The 25894-nt window shown below is 43.4% G+C and overlaps 1 protein-coding gene across 3 annotated transcripts in view; it reads right to left on the bottom strand.

Annotated features, from left to right (window-relative positions):
• KLHL3 (kelch like family member 3) overlaps positions 1–25894 on the bottom strand; it is a 574547-nt gene that overhangs the window by 56601 nt on the left and 492052 nt on the right. For all 3 annotated transcript variants that reach the window (XM_078653303.1, XM_078653304.1, XM_078653305.1), the window contains 2 exons: positions 15276–15404; positions 2146–2286 (listed from right to left, as the gene is read on the bottom strand). In XM_078653303.1, the coding sequence (XP_078509429.1) occupies positions 2146–2286; positions 15276–15404 (270 nt within the window). The remainder of the gene's footprint in view (positions 1–2145; positions 2287–15275; positions 15405–25894) is intronic.

Genomic DNA, 25894 nt, shown 5'->3' with positions numbered 1-25894 from the left:
AAGGAACTGACACCGGGCCAGCTCATACTGTTCCTGCAGTTCTGAGAACAGTATCACCTCACCATCCCACCATATGTTCCCAAATTTAGAGATACCTAGCAGGTCGTATTGCCCGTGTCCTTCACTTAACTGCACCTATTTCAGTACATATGGTTCCAGGAATGGTGTCTTAAGTGTCAGTTTCCCTGTTTAGCCTACTGAAGTTGTTGCTTTCACCCAGATCTTCATTACCGTTGATGAGGGGGCTGGCTGTGTATTCGTCATCCCCATCCCATTTAATGTAAATAGGTAGCCCGTGGAATCCATGGTCCTTCTATTGGCCAACAGAGAGGGCTCTTGTTGCGTCACGAATACCCATTCATTGAACACCTGTAGCTGGAAAGCCCAGTAGTATAACCTGTGGTTGGGGAATGACAACCCTCCAATGAGGGGTTTCCTGGTGAGAGCACAACTTATCTGACTACTTGTCTGACCAGTCTTCAAGATACAGCTTTCTGTGTTTTATATATCTTAAACCTTTAGCTTAAGGTAAGTACATCATTGTATATCATTGTTTTATCGCTTCTTGCATGCAGCAGTTGACTTTCTGTTTATTTCCAGTCCGATACATACATATGTATGGTTTTGAGAGTGCAAAATATACCATTCATTGTTTAAATGAACATAAATTGAAATATGCAAAGGTACTTTGCAATTGCAGTAAAAAAGTAACAATTGTCCATGAATCACATGTTTAACGATGCAACGCGTAGTTTACTTCCTAACCATGACAATGTGGTAAAAATCTGTTCAACACAAATTCTGTGCGAATTGATCTATCACCGAATATTAATCCTAAAGAAAACTAAAATGTTTGGGGATTTTAAGAAATCAATAAATGAATAAGCATGGGTGAGAAGTTACCAAGGGTAAAATACCTTTCCACCTGCTTATAAAAAAACTGACAATTACACCAGTGTTCCAGGGTCTAACTGGGACGGAAAACAGGACTGGGCACCAAAACAAAAGTGGCCCCCATTAGTGAAATAAAAGTCCATGTTTCCAAATCCAGGCAGATTTGAACTTGTTAAAACATGAGGTACAAGTGTTTTGCAAGGTATGGAAGACTGCATGGATCTGAACTTGCTGCAAGCAATGTTTGTTATAATATAAGGGAAGTCAAAAGTAAAAACCGGCCTAGCAGACCATAAAACAGTGCCCAATCATCCAAAAAAACGAGTCCACACCCTGACCTTTCAGGCCAGCCCATTAGACACATTAGACACTGCCGGACTGCCGTGTACGCCAGCCTGACCCTACAGAGCCCAATATAGTGGCATAACAATCCCTGGGTTCGACTGGCAGAAGATACCAGGCAGATAGTGCAGGAAAGGGCAGAGAAGTTGTGGGTGCTCTATGGAGAGTATTCTTTAACTACTAGAAGCTGCCCTCCTTGGGAAGAATATTCCAACACAGCTCTGGAGCATGAAGAGCAGGCTTTATGTGCCATTACATGCCTTTATCCTCATTATTGGCCCTCGCCTTTGTAGAAGAACATTCACACGAGAACACCAAGCCTTATACTGCTGCAGTTGGCTCTGAAACTGCACTAATATGCTGCACTGAATGTTAAGATTGTCTCAGCCAATTAAAATGCTTACAATGCTGGCATGTACTAGGTTTGGTTGACTTCATTATAAGTTCAGTGAGCGCATGAAGCTGGGATATGAAGCAGAAGACAGAGTGCCATGATAATTAAAATAAAATGTTTGTAGTGTACGTAGACTTTTGTGTTGGGTAAGATTTTATGAGTGTGAATACCTCGCTGCCCCAAAGCTTTAAGTAATTTATAGATGTTAATGGCTGTGACCCCTCCTTATACACTCATCTTTGACTTTTACTGATAATTGTTGGGTGGGTAATTAACAAAGGTTTTCAGTTAATGGTCTGAACAGAAGGAAATAATCTTTAATACGAATTCAGCTACATGAGAATAACATGACTGAGAAATATGCAAATGTCGGCAAAGAAGTATATAAAACAAATCTTTACTTACAATATTTTTCGAATACCCACAGATTGCACATTTGAAAATAAAGATGACACTGTCACGCACTCCATTCATACAACGTTTAAAACTCAGACAACAAGAAGTGATTACTCTACCTGCATTTCTTCGACACATATTCATGTCAGAGACCTGCTTCCAAGAATTTGTCCCTGGATCATAAACTTCAACACTCTTTCGGACCAAAGGCCCGTCGTGCCCTCCAGCTGCAAATAACTGACCGCTGAGAACACCAACACCTTTAAGGCAAAGAGGGAAAAACACGAGGAGAGAACATTTCAATATTTTAGCAAATGTACAGAAGCTAGTTTACAATTAAATGATATTTATTGGACAAGAATGCCACCTTTGTTTGTACTACACAGAGGGCGTGACTCCTAAACATTTTTGAGCAATTATGTTCAGCTGGTGTGCGCAAAAAATATAATTTATGAGGACAACACCCCATTCCTGATTCACAGGCTCATGAGTGACTGATTGTTACACTCACAAACAGGATCTGTGAATATAGACGTCCTGCCAGTGTGGTGAGGTTTCAGCATCTGCACACATAGCACTACGGTGTGTTTATCGACTTTCCAGGGTGAGGCCACCTGTAAAAGTTGGCGAACACAAACAGACTCTTAAGCTTGCTTGTATTTCACTAACAATGTTCAGCTTCCGCCACATGCTGGAAACATAAACATATTTTCTCCTGTCTAAGTCGAAGTTAAGTGCAGTTCCAGGTTGTCCAGTAGAAAAGGTCAATAAAAGAATAATCTGTCCTAGTAACAATCTTGTGAATTCGTGAGCCAACCAATGAGCAGTTTCTTGCAGTCCGATGCAGCCACTACATTCTGAGCTAGTCGGCTCCTACGCTGTCTTGAGAGAGCGCAAGCACTACTTTGACCAGCTCCATGTCTGATTCTTCCCTTTAAGTGCGAGTTACTGGTTCAGATTGGACTAGTGCTGCCCATTCTGTTCAATTATTCCTTTGACTCATACTGACGGTAACGTATACTGTGACATTTGCCATTCCCATGCAATTGTTTATACCATTATTTAGAAATGCCTTGCTGCCATCGCGTGTTGACTGAAATTAATTGTACAAAGTCAGTATTAGACCGTAGCGGGTCACAATAATCAACATAACTTGAGCATATCCGTAAAAAGATACTAGGTGAAAATGCATCTAGCCACTGTGACCAGTGTGAAAGCTAAACGTCTGAGCATCTGAAATGTTGGTAGTGACTAGGGTGGAAGTACAGAAATAGAGACAGAATTATATGAAATGTGACACTATTCTAATCTAGATATGAAGGAATGTGTGAACTTCAAATTCTTGTAGTCACAAGGGAACCACATGAACTATGGTTGTGGGAATATTACTGTCTGTTGGAATACATTTTTAAAAAAATCTTTAGATATTGGTGCTCAAGACTGCAAGGTTAAAAAGCGCTGGCTAGTTTCGTGCCTGTTGTTCTTTCACAAGAGAATGCCAGATAGACAATGGTGGGAAGTTCCCCTCGCGGTGCATGGCCTTTGGGCAGCCGGGCAGAGGCTACCTCATTTTTTTTGGGGAGGTTGGCGGTGCTGGCTACACAGACCTCAGTGTGGGCTCACAAAGAATTACAGACTCCAGGGCCCTAGCTGGACCTCCCGCAACAAGAAATGAAGTTTCAGTGGAAACTCTGACCTAATAATGAACATCAAAGGTGCTATTACCACATGTAATATATATTTGGTGAATACATTGGCCAAGTTGGGTAGAATCGATGAAGTATGATGGGCCACAATAGAGACTTAGAATCCATATGTCCAGAAACCAGTGCAAGAATCTCAGATCACGAATGACACAATCTCTCCATTTTAAATGAAGCAGAGACACACTGCCATTCTACAGTGCTAGTTTTTAAAGCATTTCCCATTAGGTCTGGAGGCCCAAATGTAGATCAGCATCATGGTCCAGCTTAGAAGAAACTACCAATGTAAGTGTTACCCTTTCATGTGAAATATTACAATTGGGAATATCATCCTGAGGTTCATAAATAGGGCTCACATGTTAATGTGTCTATTTGGTTAAAACGAGACAGATGCAAATCAGCCCCCCCCCCCCTTTTTAGGTTTTGCCTGGGGCCGGAGCTCCTAGCTCCGCCCAGGAGAAATCTTATGTCTCTACAGTGTACTCTTAGTCCCGCCCTCTGTTCCATTGGCTAGCTCCATAAATGGAGGCTAGCCATTGGAACAGAGATCTGTCCGTCAAGGCCGGACCAGATTCGGGGGCGTTCCCGAGATTTTTTCCCTCTCCACCCTTTTTGCCTCGTCATCGGGCGGTGGGCGTGTTTATTTTTTTCTTCTTTCTGAAGCATCCTTCCTCACACCAGCTGGACGGCTCTCCGTGTGAGGACGCAGACCTGACCGGCTCTCTACTCCGAGCCGACACAATGGAAGTGCCCGTTCCCGCCCCTGCCCCCCCCGCTCTCCGTGTGTTCATTCCCGCCCCCCCCTCCTGCTCTCCGTGTCTTCGTTCCCGCCCCCCCCTCCCGCTCTCCGTGTCTTCGTTCCCGCCCCTGCCCCCCCTCCCGCTCTCCATTTTCGTCCGTGGGCGTTTTCACTCCAGCTGGGTGTTTTTTTGCTGTCTGTTTCTTCCGGCCGGCCAATCCCTGCGCGGCCAGCCGGAAGTCCCGCCCCCCCCAGCCCGGGAGACAGGAGAACAACCATGGCGGGCGCTCTGCCGGGCTCCCGTGAGCTGAGGGAGCCCGGCGGCATCAGAGGCGGGAGAGCCCTGCAGCACCACCACGCCGCCCGCAGTGGGCCTTGGAGAGGAAATGCTGCTGGGATCTTCTTGCGGCAGGTCGAAGGATCCCAGGCATGTGTTGTGGGCGGAAATGGGAACAGGCGGGGAGGGGGTGCATTGATGAGTGCTGTCGTCATGCTTCCAGGGGTGGGGGAGGGGCGCTGTGGACACCACATACATTATACATCAGGGCTGGCGCTGCAGCATCGCGCTGGGTCGATACCTGCTGGGAAGGGGCGCTAGGGAGGGGCCGAGGTGAACTCACGCGCATTCACCCTACACCCGCGATAAATGGAAGGCATTTACAGAGTCACCGGTTATCATGAAAATCTGGCACGGATCGGGCATTCCTTGACCCTTGCTGGACAGCTATTCTTCCTCGCGGCAGCACATAGGAGACTTTTAAAGGCTGAGGCTGTAACAAGAGGTCAATCCTGCTGTGTCACTGGGGTCACTAGTGAGAGAGGTCACCCCCGCGGCGCTAACCAGCGTCTGCTGCTGAACACACGCCGACAGGGCTAGGGCAAGGAAGCGCTCCACTCTCGACATATTTGTTTAAAACACGTGCGGCACGTTGTAGTAAAGCTACTGTAGGAACATCGGACTACCTGTGGTATTCAGTGTCTTCACGCCAGGATTGGCGGCCACCATTGCACTGGACCTGTCTTAACAGCAGTGACTGACGGTCACATTTGCACAGCCAGGAACACAGATTCTTAGCTTCCAAACTGTCCCGTCCTTTTTTTTTTTTATCCAGGAGCACTTTACAGGCTTGGGAGTTTGAGCGCAGACTTTAAATGTCAAAAGTGGAACTACGAGTCCCATAATGCAACATAGTGTACGTTACATAGGTGGTGCTGATTGGCGCCGTCAAACATGACATGGGACTACTTGTCAGCTGAATGGATTTCAAGGGATTAGAAGGTTTTACCACTTCCCCTCCACCCCACAACTCTAACTCTACCCTCACGTAACACCCCTTTCTGTCCGTCACTCCTTTGCCTTGTAGCCAGGTTTGAGTAATTTAAATTTCCATGCATACGTATGCATCTTAAACCCTGGATTACAATATATAGGCAAGCATCTAAAAAAAAATCAGCTTGCTCTACATAATCATGGAGGCACACATCTTGAGACAGGGCGCGCCGGGCATAACACGGCAAGCCCAGCGAGTGCTTGCAACATGGCTTGGCAGGCACATCAAACGGCTGAACTTCCCTGGGCGTCCAGCAAAACCAGCGAGTATGGAACCACAGCGAAGACGTCACAGCCATCTATAAGGAGGGAAATTCTTACATGGCTCAAAAAGTTACCAAAAAGGTTGAGCAAAATGATTCTCCCTTCGTTTTTTCATGAGTCTTACTTACTTGCCCTCTTCCCATCCTAGGGTTCTGGGAAATCGGACTTCACAACTAAGCAATCTAAAAGAAAAACTTCATCAATTTCGCTCAATTTAAAAACAAAAGCTAAACGCCTGCTATTGCATGAGAGCAAAATTTGTATAATGCATATTTTGTTTGAAAATGTTCCCTTATTCCTGGAAAAATCAAGACAAGTGTTAAAGGGCAAAATAAATACTGTCTCTATTAGTGTATGTCCAAGAGTACCGACAGTAAAGAAAGAAGGGCTCCCCATTGACCAGAGATGAGCACCCCACCTTGATTCAGGTATTCAATTGTGGAGGAGACGTGATCTTAAAAAGCAAGTACAAAGCAATTCAAAGACTGAAAGGGACAGCTAACCCCTGCTGGTCACCAGCATTAGTACGTAGGTTTAGTGCAAAATAACCAACACGGAAACCAACAAAAACTGTTCTTAAAGATATGTAAATAACGGCTCCGAGCTCATAGACTGAACCAAAACACTTCATCCACCGCAACTCAATTTCATGACACAACTATCGATTTTACTTGAAATCGAGGGGAACCTGGACCCACTCTGCCATTTATTTATAGGTGTATATATTTCCCAATTCTCCGCAGTACGGTCTCTATGTTTAAGGTACCAGGCAGAACAAAGCTGGTTAGGACCAACACATGTTTTAATTGCAATTCAGATCCAACCATGTATTGTCTTGTGTGTCCCTGCAGTAAACAATACATTGGAAGCACCACATACATCCAACCTAGACGAGTATTCTATAACATGTGTGAACCATAACCAAGGGGGATTCTTCATACCCAGTGGTTAGGCGCTTTCCGGCACCTCACACCAGTAGTTGGAATATTTTGAGGTTTTCTACTGTGTAGAGTAGTTCCCAAAGAGGTGGTAACCGGGCTTCGGCGCTACGAAGACTTGAATTGAAATTAATTTTTACCTTGCAGACCAACATTTCCCATGGGATGAACATTGATGACGAGCTGGCAGTGCATTTGGGGTAGTGGGTGTGCCTTACCTATTCTAGGAAGGTTGGCGGCACCACCAGGAAAGGTAGGGAACCATGCAGGTCAAGATCGCCAACGTTTGCCCATCAGGGCTTGATATGTAGCAGCGACCGACTTTGTATAGGATGATAGACAACCAGGTGGGCACATATACGAAATCCGATTAGAAATGATTTGGGGTCTGGTCATAGTGTATCTGTGGGTGAGCCTTAACACCTTTCTATTTTTCTGTTCTGTTAAATAAGTATGAGCAAAAGGCAAAATAATTAATTTTGTTTCTGGGGTTTTATTATTCGTCAAATGATGGTATGGGATCTTCGAGATAACAATCAATGAGTGAGTGAAGAATGACAGTGTGCGAGAGTGACAGTGAGTGCAGAGTGAGTGAAGAATGACAGTGAGTGCAGAGTCAGTGCGAGTGACAGTGAGTGCAGTGTGAGTGAAGAGTGACAGTGAGTGCAGTGTGAGTGAAGAGTGACAGTGAGTGCAGACTGAGTGCAGAGTGACAGTGAGTGAACAGTGAGTGCAGAGTGAGTGCAGAGTGACAGTGAGTGCAGAGTGACAGTGAGTGCAGAGTGACAGTGAGTGCAGAGTGACAGTGAGTGCAGAGTGAGTGCGAGTGACAGTGCAGAGTGAGTGTGAGTGCAGACTGTGTGCAGAGTGTGTGCGAGAGTGAGTGCGAGAGTGACAGTGCGAGTGACAGTGAGTGCGAGTGACAGTGAGTGCGAGTGAGTGCGAGTGACAGTGAGTGCGAGTGACAGTGAGTGCGAGTGACAGTGAGTGCGAGTGACAGTGAGTGCGAGTGACAGGGAGTGCAGAGTGAGTGCAGAGGGAGTGCAGAGTGAGTGCAGAGTGAGTGCAGAGTGACAGCAGAGTGACAGCAGAGTGACAGCAGAGTGACAGTGAGTGCAGAGTGACAGTGAGTGCAGAGTGCCTGTGAGTGCAGAGTGAGTGCGAGTGCCTGTGAGTGCAGAGCGCCTGTGAGTGCAGAGTGAGTGCGAGTGCCTGTGAGTGCAGAGTGAGTGCGAGTGCCTGTGAGTGCAGAGTGACAGTGAGTGCAGAGTGAGTGCGAGTGCCTGTGAGGGCAGAGTGACAGTGAGTGCAGAGTGAGTGCCTGTGAGTGCAGACTGAGTGCAGAATGAGTGTGTGCAGAGTGAGTGCGAGAGCGACAGTGAGTGCAGAGTGAGTGCGAGAGCGACAGTGAGTGCAGAGTGAGTGCGAGAGCGGCAGTGAGTGCAGAGTGAGTGCGAGAGCGGCAGTGAGTGCAGAGTGAGTGCGAGAGTGACAGTGAGAGTGCAGAGTGACAGTGAGTGCAGAGTGACAGTGAGTGCAGACTGACTGCAGAGTGAGTGTGACTGCAGAGTAACAGTGACTGCAGAGTGACAGTGACTGCAGTGTGTGTGAGTGTGCAGGGTGCACATTGTGTGAGTGTGCAGGGTGCACATTGTGTGAGTGTGCAGGGTGAACAGTGTGAGTGTGCAGGGTGAGCAGTGTGTGAGTGTGCAGGAAACAAACACTCAAACTAAGTCCACCACACACTACTGCATACACTAGTGAATACAGTCATCTCTATATAGCGAAAAAATGAGTTATATTTAGAGGGGTCGGAGTGAGACACAGTGGGTGGGTGGATGGATGCATGATGAATGGATGTATGCATGATGCATGGATGGATGGATGGATGGGTTGTTGGTTGGTGGATTGCATAAATTGTTGAGGGATTGGCTGTATATATGCATCTATCCATCCACCCATCCATGCATCTATCCATACACCCATCCATACCCCCATTCATGCATGCACCCATGAATGCATCCACCAACTCATCCATGCAAGCATTACAACAAGAGCCCGCAGCTCTCCTTCGTCTCTCCTCGCCCCCCTTCCCTGTGCCCTGCCCTGCTATTGTAAATGACAATGCCATTTATTTATGTTAAAAAAAAACCAAATAAAAAAAATGTCAAGAGCAATGCCAATAGCTCTAACTTTAACAAAGGCAAAACCATTGCATTGTAAATGCTTGTTTAACATTGAAACTTAGAAAGTAGGACTGACTGACCTGCATGGGTGACCTGTTGTCTTGGAAAGGCACTGCAATATAGTAACATTTGTCATTTTGGGGCTTTAAGTGCATTAGTTATGTCATACCTATACTTTTTATTCTCAAAAAGTTACAGAATGAACAGAGACGCTTGTGAATTTGAGGATTTATCTTTCAGCTTCTGAAAAGTGTGATCAGGGCTTTACAAATCTTAACAGATAAAAGAGGAATGGGGCGAGGAGGCAACCCTGCCTTACCAACTTTAGGATCTTAAAAGGGCAGGTACATTCCCCATTTTCCCCATATCGGACAGATACAGAAGCATCTGCGTATAGTTGCTGGATAAAATCGAGTATGTGCAGATCAATCCCCATCCCTTATATACCAGAGCTTAGAGTGGGAAACACAGTCAAATGCTGCTGAAAGATCCATAAAGGCGAGATGGATTTTCCCACCCTTTGCTCTAGTATATTTGTCCATAATCAGTGAAAGGTTCAGGCACTGATCTAAGGGGCCTTTTCCCCGCTGGAACCCGTACTGAGGCTGCATTAGTATTTTCCTGTCTGGTACCCAGGCCTCCAGCCTGGATAGGAGAAGTCGGCCCATGAGTTTCACTGTTGGGTCTAAAAGTGAAATAGGCCTGTAGCTCTTAGGACTTCCTCTAGCTACCTTTTTGTGAATCAGGACAATTGCGCTAGTTTTCCAGGAGAGAGGGGGGCCTACTATGGCTATATTATTAAATACATTGGTCAGTAGAGGAACCCAGAGATATACATTGTCCTGAAAACAGTCTATCGGGCAGGAGGGGCCTTCCCGGTACTGCAAGCAGCTAGCCCATTCCTCACGACTATTAGTGAGAAGGATAAGTTGTCGGAACCCAGAGATATACATTGTCCTGAAAAAAGTCTAACGGGCAGGAGGGGCCTTCCCGGTACTGCAAGCAGCTAGCCCATTCCTCACGACTATAAGTGAGAAGGATAAGTTGTCCTGGGTACTGGAGGGTGTAGTTGTGGGTGGCTGAACAAGAGAAGAGGTGGGGGAAACTATGTTTGCGTAATGGTCCACCCATTCCTCTTCATCTACATTAATATCTAGGGTAGGGTCCCTATGAGTCTTAAAGTAGGGTGAGTTTATTATTTCTCAGAACTCTCTGCTGTTCCCAGGCGTTGTTGTGTGCTCAAGCTTGGTCCACATCTCCTCCCTCTTTCCTTCTTGCTAGTTTGTATTCAGTGTGAAGTGAGGCAATTTGGGCCGAGTTTCTCGGTTGAACTCTCAAGGCATTAATAAGGGCCTTCCTGGTTTTTGAGCAGAGTTATACACCCAAAAACAAAGCACCACCTAGGCCAGTCACTGCAGCCAATGGAGACAGAGTTTTGGATTTAATTGTGACACAATCTGTACTGGTTGCTTTTGTATACCGATTGCACACTAAGAGGACATATTTTACTTTTTTTATTTATATTTTTGTTAAAAATTACATATCGCCTCAGCTTTCAGGGAGCTTGAGATGAGTAAATAAAATGATGGGGATAGAAGGAGGGTGACTGATCAAAGAAAAGTTCATCCAGTAGAGAAAGTGGGCAGGAGCAGAGTGGCGGGTGGTTGTGTGCATGTGTGGCGGGTGGTTGTGTGGAAAGACTTACTCAATTGGTTTCCTACGCTTTTGCAAACAGCCAAGTTTGACGTTATAGCAAGGCCAGCAGGACCTGTACCTGTATCTGTCTCCCAAGACCACTACCCTTGAGTGCAACACCACCTGAACACCTGGCTGAGCAATGGCAAGAATTTCCTGCTCTGTAAATATGTAATATATAATGGTCCAAGCCCAATTGCTGTTAAAATGCAACCCTGAGTGAATTTGCAATTGGTATATATATATATTAATCTCTAATCACTAGTATATGTAGTAGACCTTTGTACTTACTACCATTCCTATGTGATTTTAGAGTTTATCTGTTTGTATCTCTTCCTTGAGTGACTTTATAACTTGTACATTTGCAATTTTTCCTCCTTTCGCTCCATTTGTACAATTTTTTTTCCTGTGTATATCTCTTATGTAATTCTTGGGCCCCCATAAGGTACTTTTCTCCCACTGCCAGTCTGCCAGAACCGATCTGCTTTCCAATCCCCTCCCCCATTCCCTCTATTCCTATTTTGGGGACTTGTTCTTCTGTGTTTGACTATGCAACTACCACTGCAGATCTGCCAGATCTGACCCACTTCCCAGCCCCATGCCCCTCCCTTCCATCTTTCCTCTCCTAGGGACTTGTTTCTTCAGTATTGGACTTTTGTAACTAACTATTGTAACCATGTGCCCTTTACCAAAGCACTCCTGCTCCCCTTGTTGGGAGGGATCCAGCATGTATACCCTGGAGTCTCAGAGACCCCTCTGTGGGAGAGTCCACAGCGTAAAGCGAGCCACACTCAGCGGAGGTGTGGGAATGACCCATTTCCTCTGGGATCACAGCACACCGGACGTTGGACACGGTTTTTCCTCGCCTCCCGGTTGTGTTTCTTTCACCCTCCCCCTCCTCTTTCCCTCTTTCATTCTTTGTCTACTTCCCCTGCTTCTGTCCCCTCTCCCCTGAATCTCTCCCCGTACGTGCTTTTCCCTTACGTATGTTTTTAATGCATGTAACTACACTCCCGCAACTTGTAACTATGCTCTGAAACTGTGTAATTTGTAACTATGTAATTTGTAACTATGCTCTGAAACAACGCTCGTCCTCATGTAAAGCGCTCCAATACCTCCGGGTCTAGCCAGCGCTATATAAAACTTTTCAAATAAATAAATAAAGCTGACGAAAGTGACCCCCAAGTGTAAATATCGGTTAAATAATAAAAGCAACAACACTGAGCCCTTGAGAACCTGACAAGCAGATGTCTGAGGGTGTGATGTGAAAGGTGGAAGTCCTGAAGTTGGGCCTTCTTTCCTAATGGGATATGCTCTAATGCTGAAGTTAAATTACCTAATCTATTCAAGGGTTAGATATTGAACTTGAAACGTGGCAAGAGAATGGCATAGTCATTAAGCACCAACTCATCTACGCAAATATCATTCATAGCTAAAAGGAAGACAGATTTAGTCCCATAAACTCTGTCAGATCTAGCTCAATGACCTACGAGATATTTCGCTGCTCAATTAATTCCAGTAATCTTGATAGGGACTACGGTTTAAATGAATTGAATAGGCTTACCATTATCAAAGTAAGACTTTTTCTAGCTGAAGAACTGCCTTCTTGGCCCTTCAGGCAATTGATAAGAAAACATCTAACATTCAGGATTTGCGGATACTTTGACAGGTTAGTGATAACAGAAGTCTGATGCCTACCTTGTAGAGCGCAATAATTGATGAGAAGCATGCAAAGGAATAAGTATGGTAAAAAAGATTGGGGGATGGTCAAATAATGAGGGGCTCAGTCATTGGGATGTTCTTCACTGAAACTCTGTAGGAAAGGAACAAGTCTTGTCCGTACAGTGAGATAATCTTCAGCCACTGGGCATATAAATAGAAGAACTGTTTTATTATCAGTTACAGTTGATTAATATTTGCTTTTTTCATAAATCTCATTTACCATCATAGAGAATAAAATTACCTTGGAAAGGCTATGAAACCTGTGAGACAAGTGGACATCTGGACGGTGCACAGATGAGATGGTTCACCTTTGAATCTAGGTAACCTCTGTCTAAGCTGGCAATAGGTAGATTCTTACAGTATAGGAGGGCCAAACATATCGTCAGAGACTTAGCAGACAGCAGATGAGAAGACTATATAGCTACATTGAATTGCTAGGGATCATACAGCCATCCTACATCTATAGTGATTTTCCCAGATAGGACAGGTCTCTTTCAAAATCTCAAATATACAGCCTAATGATATGATCCTGTGCTACTAAACCCACAACTGTACTCTTCCCTCAACCAATTAAGCTGCAAAGTCAATACCCACTTGGTGGCCCCACTGAAATTGGGTATCATCAACACCTTCTCAGTTGCCTTCGAAGTTCACAACTTTATAGACACTTATGAATTCAACCTCCTTAGCCTAATTGAATCTAGTGCAGTGAACAGCGAATCCCTAAGGTAGCAGATACAGCACAGCTGATTCTATACAAGCCCAAAAGACTGAAGCACAGATAAGAACTTGAAAGCTCAGGGGCCAAATCTTTGGGAACGGCCTTGATCCGGTCTTGATAATCCAAGAGAATTGCCTACAGTTAAGGAAAGACATTATGGCCTTTCTTTTTATAGATGCTTTAAAAAAAACTCAACATTCTTTGGCCTAAACCTATAATGATCACAAGTTAACACGGTGAATGCTGTTTAGAAATAGCCTTAATATGTTGTTTAGTCATGCCTTTCATTACTACCTGGCAATATAGCCCACTCTCCCAGTACATGCTCCGTTTTAGCTAGCAAGAGCTAAACTGAGCAGATGTGTATCTGAGTTGATAGCGGGGTGTATGTATCCACTTACAAGTTACTGCAAGAAGATGTATTCTCTTTATACTACTAAAAGACCTACAGGAGCTGGCCAGTATCCTCCTTTTGTATACTAATCTCTGTAACATTACACGCAATTAATAATGTATTTTCTGTTTGAAATATAGTAGCATTTCCAAAGACTTGGATATTCTGAGAGCATGGCTTGGAGTGATGGTGGTACTATCAACAGAGCAAGCGTATATTTGTGTTTGGTGGTTTTGAATAGCACTTTTAATACAAGATGATTGCTTCAGAGAGGTTTCTAGGAGAGCGGTGAGGGGTTAGCATGGTGATGGCATGTCAATGGGGCTGGGCAGGCACTAGTTAGGAGAAACATTTCAGTTTCAAGAGACAAATGTAGACAGAGGGCGTTTGAGATTCTTGAATGTGCATATTTGTACCTTATTGTTCGGCACCTTGTGGATACAGGCCTTAGGCATCTGATTCAGTGGTAGAAGAAAAAATAAGTATGGTAGCGTGATGCAAAGTCTAGCAGCAATTTATGAATTAGCCACTGAGCTTTCAATTCCAAGCTTCCTTGATCTGTTTGCCATGTAGGAATTTCTAGGCCTCAGAGATGGATGTGGTCAGAATACTGAAATATGGATATAAAACATAAGGCAGAGTTTCAGGCTCTTTGTAGCTTGGTTATCCTTTTGACAGTGATCGTCTTATAGTTGTTGCAATTGTTAAGACTAAGCACAAACAGTGTAAGAACAAGCACATTTCTGAGTGCAAGCAGTACCTGTGGGCCGATCTCCACACAATAGTTGGAGAGCAGAAGACACACTTTGCTAAGAGGTTGACTTGGAGCTGGAATCAGAGTTTGACTCGCATGCAGCAAGGCAACATTTATTCTTTGCTGTTCTGCGAATTAACAAAATAACTATGGGCAACTGAAAAGAACTGAAGTGATATCAACACTGCTGATGATTAAACGTTGCTTTCTGAAGAACTGTGGAGTGTCAAATTATCTTCCATCTAGTTCTGAATGAGTACCTGACAGGCCATGGCTTGTTGAGAGTTGTAAGTGCCTTTTTATAGATGCATGTAAGCATGTTTAGCATACTTGAGGTTGATGTGTACAAGCATTCATGAAGACAAACTCATTCTCGCTAGCCCTAAGGCTCTTGTAAATGGCTGAGTGGCGTCCAGCCTACGTATAACCGTACAGATATCACTACCTGACAACACAATTACGTACAATCAAGTATTTTGTTTTATTGGTGAAGATGAAACCATTGTTGGTGAATTAGTAGTTCTAGTGGCTCCAGCTAGAGACCAAACATGGTTATGATTATTGAGCCTTGAGGGACATAGCATCAGGCAGGAAGAGGTGTGGAGATTGATCTGTTTATGTGACAAAAATGCCTTCTACCAGAAAGGAAGGACGTAAACTTCTCAGAACGAGGTCTCAATATGTGAGGTGAGCGTACCATGCGCATGCTGCTTGATGTGCTTGGGATGTCAAAGATCAACAGCCATTTAATTTCAAACCAACTAAAAAGGTTTATAAGAACTATCAAAGTATAGGCACTCTACCTGCACCGCTGCGGCGAGTACTCATGTCTGCCACATAGGTCCATTCATTTGCCTCTGGATTATATTCTTCCACTGTACTAAGGCACTGACGTGAAGCTCCATCATATCCACCAACAGCATACAATTTACCTGAAAAGAAATCAACATTTTGGAAATATGAGAACATATCAGAATAGGGCATCATTCAAACACAGTTGAATATTTTCACTTCAGTACTTCTGTTAATGAGAAAAGTGACATTTGGTTAACAGTATTTCTTCATAGTTTTGTAAGTTATATAAAATATATTTTCACAGCTGTGTCACAGCTCACATGCACTCCTGCTGCAGAGAACGTTTCCAGCACAACGTTTGAAGAAGGCTTTATGATTTTCACTGCCAAAAGGCCATTTCAGTCTGCATTGATTAAATGTGACCTTGTGTTTTGTCCTTGCTGGAATACTCAAAGACTAACTTGATTTTTCATTTTGCTCTTCTGTTCACCCACGATGAAAGGTGGGAGCTGATTTAGTTTCACTGCATTATAATTCTTGTTTCCTTAATACGCAGCCAGCATTTAAAATAAATGGCTGGATTAAGTGAGGGGATGTCATGCGGAAGTACTAAAAATGGTGACTTAACCTTGCTGATTCAGCAGGGCATTTACGAGTAGCTGTGTATTTCACGTAAACCACCAGCAGCCTTGCACCTATAAGCTTCAAGTGCCTAAGCCAGACACACAGAAGGAGCCCAACATACGAGGAGACAAGGCGAAAAGTAAGAAGAGTGCTGGCACAAAAGAGCAGCTGCTTGTGCTCTCCCAAAGTTTGGACTGGGTGGCCCCCTCCCCACCAACATCAAGAGCATTAATCTTGAGGCTTGTAGCATGCCCCTACTCCACCGCCTCCTGAGGCACATTACTAGCTACAAGAAGCCAGAGGGGTCTCAAATGTTTTGGAATTTTTGAGGATGACTAGTCCCGCTTTTCAAAATTTCCAAAAGAAGTCCAAAAAGTGTGACCCTAGGAATGATTGACAACAAACAATAGGAGATGTAAAGGCCACGAGGTAGTTGAGGTTTGGGTGGCATCTGCCCTTTCTCTAACTGAATTTTTGTACCCTGTTTTTGCTGGATGAAACTTCCCATACATTCAGCTGTTTATTTGAAGTCCCTTCTGATAAGAAGCAACTGGGGACTGTGTGGGCTAAAATACAACCACTACAAGTACCGGTATGTAAATGTAAATGTACCGGTATTTATAGAGCGCACAGCTACTTCCCTGAGGTAGTGTCCCGGCGCTGTCCGTATACCGCTTAGGAACCCTTCCTGTTTTTTTTCACTGTGAGTGTCCACCCCTGGGCACCCCCCAGGGTGAAACCAGGCATCCCAGCGCTTTTGGGGCCGTTGTGGAGATTAAGCAAGCTATTGCCCAGAGTCGCAGAGTGGGACCCATGATTAGAATAGGCACCGAGGCGAGAAGTGTCAGGTCCGAGGAAATTGAGCCCGAGACCCGCCAAGGCGGGTATTGAACCCTGGTCCCGGGCCAGAACCTCTGCATCAGGGTCTGCCGCTCTAACCATTTAAGCCACACTTCTCCACTCCAAGTATTCATCATCTGCCTGCCTGTCATTGAACAATCCCACATGAAAATGAACGAAGTGGCCTAGCAGGTTTGTAGGCCCGCCCCCCCCCCACTCAGCCCCGTACTGGCTAGCACTGCACTTCAAGTCAACATCTGAGGCCAACTGGGTGAGATGTTCAGTTATTCTAAGTATCCTGGAGGCTGCTGGCCATTCTGATAGCTGACTGATCCAGTTTGTTTCACTTAGACGTGGATCCCTGAGATGGGAAACGTCCTGCAAGAGCTCAGATGCTTACATGCGAGTTGGCCTCAGTCAATGGTCACAGATATCTGGAGTGCTTGCTTGTCCGTCTCAATTTTGTCTTCTTTGAGGGATTTGAAATCCTACTCAAACATTTCACAACTTCTATTCTCTTTAGTGACCTTTGCATTAAAAAGCAATACTCCAAATTGTTAGCTTGCACAACAGCGTCTTTGTTTCCAAATTGCCTAAGATTACTTTATGAAGCCTACTGGTCCTAGAAGTGCTCAAGGCAAGTGATAAAGAGGGGCATCAGGTTGTATCACGCTATTGTTCTTAGGGTCTAGAAATTGCACAGTGAGTCTGTCCTTCTCTTCTTTCTTTCAGTAGCGTGCAATCTCATAGAGAACATATGAATTTATTGGCTACCTTTTGAAGCTAGAATATACCTGAAAATAGCAGTTATAACACAGAACGCCATTCACTACAATGCACCTAGCTATTTGGTACAGAAACTAGAGCCTTCATGTGGGGTTAGAGCCTCAAGAAGTGCTAAAACCCTTCTACTAAAACCACGAAAATTCAACAAGAAGAAAACATATACCCAAACCTTTTCAGGGATGGCGCCCAGAATATGGAATGCTCTACCCCCAGAAACCAGACTTAATCCTTATACGGCATCTTTCAAAAAAGAAGGGAAATCGCTTCTCTTGGATAAATTCACTTGAGCATGGATTATGACTTTATTGCTACATACCAATTCTTCTTCACAGATCCTTTTATTGTATATTGGCCAGTCTGGTCTCCTGGATACTGTAACTATATTTATGCTTGTTATGCACTGAATGCTTTTTTTTCTTCTTTTCATCTAATAGCCATGTATCTATCTATGATAGTAGGTTCTAACATCAAGGACCAGTATTGAACCCTATGGTATTTTCTTTGTATTTATGAAACAATGTCACCTACCCTGTAAAGCGCTCTGATACCCGCAAGGGACTGGTTCGCGCTATATAAAACTTTAAAAATAAATAAAATAAAATGATGGCATGAAATGGCAAAGCTTGGCAGACGATGCTCATCCTGCGAATATGATTATGATCCTTGGCATTTGACTGCAGGATGTGACAGTAAATGGTATATATGGGCATATTAAGCTGTTTTGGCATATGAAGATGGTCCAACAGCATATAAGGCTATACACAAGGCACTGCCTCTCAATGGGGGCACCATTAAGCGCGAGTATGTGATAACCATGGCGTGTACATTTTAGGGGTAATGTATTTAATGAAAATTAAAGTTGGTGTTTGGAGAAGAAAGTAATGTATTTTATAGATAGTGATAAGTAGATGCGTAGGAGTATATGAGGCATGTTTATTAAGTAAGACAAAAAAAGAAAACACTTTTATTTGAGGATAAAAGGGGGACATTTTCATAAAACAACGTGATGATTTTTGGAATACATTCACTTTTGTATTTAAAACTGCAACCTCGCAATTCAATCGCAGGAACCTTCCAAAAAATGGTGAACCAATATTTGAGCATGAAATATTGTTTATTTACCTCAAACAAAAACCTGGTACTTCTGACTACATACGAGTACATAATGAAAGCAAAAAAGTGACGATAAATTAATTCCAGAGTGAGTTCCAGAATATAAAGCAGATATTTATTAATTTTTTTTACTGAAGAAGGAACATTTGTTACGGCTATCCTGGCTATTTCATGACAGAAGGTTTGCTATATTGCAAGAGTCACAGTTCAGAACTACCTTCATCTTCTATGATTTTTTTCGCTAATTTAATTGGAAAAAGATGTTGCATTACACACAACTGAGACACATTTTCAAGAGTTTCTTTGCGGGAGAAATAATACCCTCGCCCCAAACAGGGGAAGGAGTTCCTGCAACCTCGATTAAAATCACAATCTTTTATTTTCAGCAGGATCGTAAATTTACAGATTTTGCAATAAAGACCTTCAGACAAAAGTCAATCTGATTGACATTTCTTAGGTGAATTCACACTTGAGGCTGGTTTTGGGGCCTGGCTGGTTATAACAGGCAGTCTATCACTGAAGCTCCTGCTTCCTGAAACCTTTAGGTACAATTGCATCTAAGCGTAGTTTTCAGTTGGACATCTAATTTAGCGACTGCACAAGCAGTGGAATAGGAAAACAAGCCCAGTGCATCTAGGCTGAGCCCAACATTGGACCAATTGAAAGGTCTAATCTGTCGCTAGAAATCACGTGTGATTTTACCATCAGTTGAATCCCATGATTCAAGCAATAACTCTAGACAAAAGGAAATGCTCAAAATAAGGATGCATAGGAAGAAGCTCTTGGCACTCAACTAACGCAACCCTTACAAACTCGACGTAAGAGCCGCAGCATATGACAAAATCCTCTCCTCCGGCCCATCGCTGGAGATTATGAATGATCATAGACTGAACTCTGGAAGGGGCTTATAATCCTCTGTGTGGCAGTGAGAAAATTTCAACCCTAGGATTGCGGCCTACAGCAAAAAGAGAGTGAATGAAAAAGGCATTTAGGAGCAACTCCCCACCAGGAGATAGTTTTATGAAAACATGACATGATTTCTGCAGTTTAACTGAACAGCATGCCGATGTATATGGTTAAAAAATGTGGCAAGTGAAAGATTAATAAAAAAAAAAATCTGTATTTTGGTAAGCAGAACTATGATGAATATATATATATATATATATCTTTTGCCCCAACATACGCAAACCTATTGATGGCCATCTGGAAAAACGGAGTCCTGTTGGAAGAAAATAAGAAACATCTGAAAATAAAAACCTGGTGTCGATATATCGACAACCTTTTCATCGTATGGAATGGGAACCAGACAGACCTACAGGCCTTCATTCTAGAAAATACCAAATATAATTTGCACTTCACATCAACTATCAGTAACACCAACATCATTTTTTTGGATGTGGAAGTCTGTGTAAGAAACAACAAATTATGTACTAAGATGCATCGGAAGCCAACATCCTGTAATAGCATCCTCCATGCCAACAGCGGTCATCCTTCAAATGTAAAATGGAGCATACCGTATGGTGAAATGTTAAGAGCGAAAAGAAACTGCTCGGAGAGAGAGGAACTGAAAGCAGAAATTGAAAGGATGATGGGCCGATTTCTAGAGAGAGGATACCCAATTGAAGTTCTTGCAACAGCAAAATGCAGGATGAACCTAAAGAACAGATCGGATCTCTTGGTTTCACGGAAAAAGCAGGAACAAAGATTGAGGGTCCCAGAAACCAACAACAAAAGAATGGAAGAAACGGAAAGCAAAACACGTCTCATTATGGACTTTAACAATCAAAGTCAGGACTTTAAGAAGGTTATAAAGAGAAATTGGGGAATTTTGTTACTGGATGACACCCTAAAGGAACACCTAACACCCAATCCAAGTATAACCCACAGAAAAACATCGTCCCTAAGAGACATTTTAACTCAAAGCCATCTGGAAATCAAACAGCAGAAAAAGATCTCATGGCTTAGCACACCTTTTGGAAGTGTGCAAAATGCAAAGCTTGTGAATATGGCCAAAATATCACAGAGTACATGTTACAAAATGGAAAAACTGAAAAGATCTTAGATCACATTACGTGTGAGTCGAAGAATGTGATCTATAGACTGAAATGCCCATGTGGAAAATACTATATTGGGAGCACCATCAATAAATTGAAATTGCGGATCCTTCAAACCCTACATGCAATAACAAACAATGACCCAAACTATCCTATGGCAAAACATTTTAATTAACATCATCAAGGAGATTGCACACAATTAAAATACTCTGGGATTAAGCTTATAAAATTGGCTGAAAGAGGAGGCGACCGTACCTTGAAACTGCGGAAAATGGAAAGCAGACTAATCCTTGGGATGGGTACGAAGTACCCACATGGACATAATCTGGACACAGAATTACATGTACACCTTTGAGAACTGCTAAACAAGATACCATTTGAAATGAAAAGCTAATTCTGTGTAATATAATGTATATAAATGTATATAATCCCTCATAAAATACCAAAAACAACAAAAAACCATAAAATATAAAAAAACAATCCCAATCGTTGTGTAGCCCTACAAAGTGCTTGCTGAAGGCAGATTTTTCCAACTATGAACTGTACACAGGAAACAGAAATATAAATGGTTTGGGCTCTCCCACATAGAAATGTAGAACAAGGATATAAAATGGTCAGACATGTGGAATGTGAAAAAAGTACTTTACTCAGATAGTAGCTGTAAGGAATCAAGATCAAAACACAAGATGAACCCACTGAGGAAATACAACTAAGATCCCAGAGACGGCTAAATTCCACATAAAAGAACATTGAGCCAACCATCGAATATAACGCTCATCCTAGTGTGTACAGTTTGTTCTGCAATCGCTTCATATTGAACTATCCTTGCACTTGCACTTTATTAACACTTCATACACAAAAGTACTTTACAGTATATACTTCCACTTTATCAACATTTCTTAAACAAAAGTACTTCACAGTATATATATATATATATATATATATATATATATATATATATATATATATATATATATATATATATAATCAGCAAGCTATGGCAAGCAAGGGCGAGATGGAGAAAGCTGATCCTTTTCTGATAATTACGGGCTACTGTAATCAACACAGAGAGATTCGTAAAATAATTGACAAAAATTGGCCAATAGTATGTAAAGATCCAGTCATTGGCCACGACCTTCCCAAAAAAGCATCCATCACTTTTAGTAAAGCTCCCAACATGAGAGAGAGAGTGGTTGTCACATGCCCGGAGACACTGGACAATTCATCATGATTCAAAAATAACAGAGGGTTCTTCAGGTGTAAAACCTGCAAAGCCTGTACCCATGGTGTAAATAAGCGGTCATACAAGGATGGATTTAGTGATCGTGAACATCAAATCACTAAAGTATTAACTTGTAAAACGGAATATGCCGTATACATCCTGGAATGCCCATGTGGGCTCAGATATGTGGGGAGCACTAAGCTCCCCGTCCACAAAAGAATACTTCAGCATCTCAGGGCAATAACATCACAGGACAATACCTATCCGGTGGCACGCCACTTCAAATTACGACACCAGAGCAATAATAAGGATCTCACATATTATGTGGTGGATGCTGTCCTTGCCAGTAGAAGGGGAGGGAACAGGGAGGCCAAATTGCGTAAACTGGAAACCAATTACATTCTGAAATTAAATAGCAAGCAGCCAGGGGGGTTGAACCTCACAGAGGATTTATATACGTGTTTATATTAGGATGTACAGGCTCATTAATTGTTACCCGCAGGCACCCGGTGAACAGGAATACATATACGGGTGCAATCCAATGAATCAATTATTTTCTCTTGTATAATAGCATTTTTAGGGATTTTAGTATTTATTGTTTTAAATTTATAATATCAAATTTACCAACATGCATTTAAGTATGGGCAACTGAACTAAATATAAGTGACTGTAACATCATTTGAATTTCACCTCATAACTGGAGCCATTTATTCTTGGTATAGACTGTGTAGTTGGACACTCGTTTGGAATCACTCTGTTGTTATGAAGGACAGTAAACCTAAAGTGGTCATTATGCATTAATGTATGATGTTGCACTTAAAAGACGAAATGATATAGAGGGAAAGATTGATTTATGTTCGGACTTGAAACCTTCTTCCTCCTTTTATCTTGAAATATGGGTACCCATAACTTTAATGTGGTCCAACAGGGAGCTGTATGGGCACAAAACGAATATAAGCAGTGGGGCATGTCAGTAGGAGCAGCAACCATGTAGATGATTGAAGGGACTGGGCTCAGTCATATTCAATCGTAAATATTAACAAAACAAGTTTTATATTTATTCAATAAAATTTTTTGCACTTTTTTGCACATTTGCACAGTATGTTTTAGCTTAGCTGGTCTGGTAAGGGTCATCAGTTGGTACAGTATGAGTTTAATGGGATTTAACCCATCATTTGAACAAGTCTTAGGATAAATGTTTTTTCGGGATTTATCCTGGTATTTTTAAACATGAAATGTTTTTAACAATGATTATATACAAACATGACTATATATTTATATATATGTACCTTGTACGGATTCCGGGAGTTAAAATGTATAGGAATCAATGATAGTCTTTTTTCATTGTTTACTCGAATGGTGACCCAATCAGAGAGTAGCACTTTGCTAAATATTCACTACAAACGATGATGCGCTGTCATGTGCTCAAGGCTTTGTGCCGAAACGTTATGGCGCCAGCTGAATAAAAAACAACAGCATCTGAATTACCTAGTCTGTGTCTGCTTCTGAGGGCGTTATCGTGGGAGGACGATCGCACAAGGGAGACGGAGGTCGTTTATATATAGATATATATATATATATATATATATATATACACAAAAAATGTAAATATAAGTGTAATAAGGAAGAGAAGTGTAAATAATGGCGACCACTATGGCCCTAAAAAATGTATAAGAGATTGACAGTCTAGTAGTTTTTAATTGGTATGGAAACTAACGAGGGCACTAGCACAGAGCACTTTATAAACCTTCTAGACACATAGGACTCTATGGTCCAGTGGAAGACTAAATGTAGTCGACACGCGTAGGCCGTCCTTCTATTGCACTTTCTGCACATGGTATTTTGAGAAAATAAAGAAATCAATTTGAACTCACTATTGTGGTGCCGTGACTTCCGTCGTCAACGAGGAGACGAGAGGAATCTGAGAAATATATATCGTTCCACAGTCGGATTCGGCGAAGGATCACAGCACCACGCTCAAGGGTACTCCATAAAGTGCTTTTAATTAACCATTGTGCAAAAACAAACGGTAGAGGACGGTCTACGCGTTTCGGCTCCCAGCCTTCTACTGTACTATATATATCCATTTGGGACTGTCTACATATTGCCTCAAATAACTTTTACATATTTTATTCTATGTCGTTGATATTACATTACTTTTGCACATATGCTGACTCTGTAAACCAGGTTAATACTTTGCCAGCAATAGGATATCTCCCTCTCTTCCAAGAATCTAAATACAATATTTGTACTCTCTACACTTTAGACTATAAACACTGACATCACATTCTCTATCCATTGTAGAATACATTATTCAACCATCTAATACGATTTTATCCTTTCTTCCCAGCCCTGCAACCCTTTCTCAGCATCCGGGTTTCTTTCACTAAACCTTCAAATCAGACTCGGCATGGTTCCTTTGTATTGTCACGGAACTCCTCTGTGACGGTCGCACTGCCTAGGTTGCTGTACTTTTATGCAAATCTTCCGGTGTATGTCCCGGCCCGAATTTTCCGGGAGTTGGAAACCCTGACCAGACGATTGATCTGGAACGCGGGGCGGCCCAGAGTCACGTTGAAGACGCTATATGCTGCAACGGACAGTGGGGGGCTGTCGGTTCCTAATCAGGAGCTCTACTACCTGGCTGCGCAGTTGCAGTGGGTTACTTACTGGTTGAGTGGGAAGAACTTGGGTGATACTGCTTCGGATGACACAGTCATGACGGTCGCGCAGATACACGCGCTGTTTCACCCTTTAGCTAAGGTCCGCTGCCCTGATCATTTGCACCTTGCGGTAGCGAGAAAGTGCTATGTGAGGAGCCTAAAGCTCACAAACTCTACCAAATCATATGCCCCCAATCTACCACTGTTGGGGACGCCCTGGGAGAGAGGCGCACTTACGGAGACTGCACTAGGCAGTTGGACGGCCGTTGATTTAGATAGCCTAGGTGACCTGTTTGCAGAGGGCACTCTACTTTCTTTTGCGACCCTGGCGGCCAACACAGGACTGCCTGCTGGACAATTCCTGACACACGCGACGCTCCTCCGTGCATTGACACAGGCCTGGGGAGTCCTAACAGAGGAGCCACCAACACATCTGCTGATTCAATACCTACACGTGATGGGAAACGGCTCCCACATAGTACACTGGCTAGCCCAGGCATTACACTCACACACGCAATTCTCATCACAGCGACTGCGAGACAAATGGACAGTAGATAGAGGCCAGGACTGGACTGATAGAGAATGGGCGCAGGTGCTAGCTGGGGCGAAGAATGTTCCGCGCAATGCTCGTTTTAAGATCATACAGTATTATATTGTGCACCGTGCGTATTTATCCTCGGATAAACTCAATCGCTACTTTGGTCTTGACTCATTGGCGTGTCCCAGATGCGGGCTTGCAGACGCACAGCTCCTGCACGTACTCTGGACATGCCCTTCCCTACATACTTACTGGACCGCAGTGTCAGCCACTTTGGCAGGAGGTAGCTTGCCACACACATGGGAAGTTTACCTATTGGGCTTATTTAAGAGGACGAAACAGACGAAGGTCCGGGCGAGGTTTTGGGACCTGGGGCTGATAACTGCGAAACGCCTCATCACCAAGCACTGGAAGAATAGTGCACCCCCCCAGGCGATACACTGGCGTAACTCGTTTGACAATTGGGCAAGGGCGGAAAGTGTAGCATTACACAGGGAGGAGACAGCGGGGCTCCGCATGTATCCCATAGCGCAGGACTGGGATAGTGCCTTGGCTGCTTACCACCAGGTGTGCCTGCAGCGAGGCATTACTTAGACACTCATACCATGTTGCGCATTGTGCCGGCCGGGTTCCCCCCCCCCCCTGGCTCCCCCCTTTGCCCCCCTCCTCCCCCCGTCACATATATTGCTAGTCGTGCTGAGCGGCCCCCACTACAGACATAGTACCCCACATACCTGCCCCCTACCTGCCCCGTGGGCACCTCACGTACACACACATTCATCGTTTG

Source organism: Lissotriton helveticus, chromosome 7 (genome assembly GCF_964261635.1).
Source record: "Lissotriton helveticus chromosome 7, aLisHel1.1, whole genome shotgun sequence".
In the NCBI taxonomy this organism is placed as follows: domain Eukaryota; kingdom Metazoa; phylum Chordata; class Amphibia; order Caudata; family Salamandridae; genus Lissotriton; species Lissotriton helveticus.
Note: the sequence above shows the minus strand (reverse complement) of the source record. Positions and strands in the feature narration are given on the sequence as shown.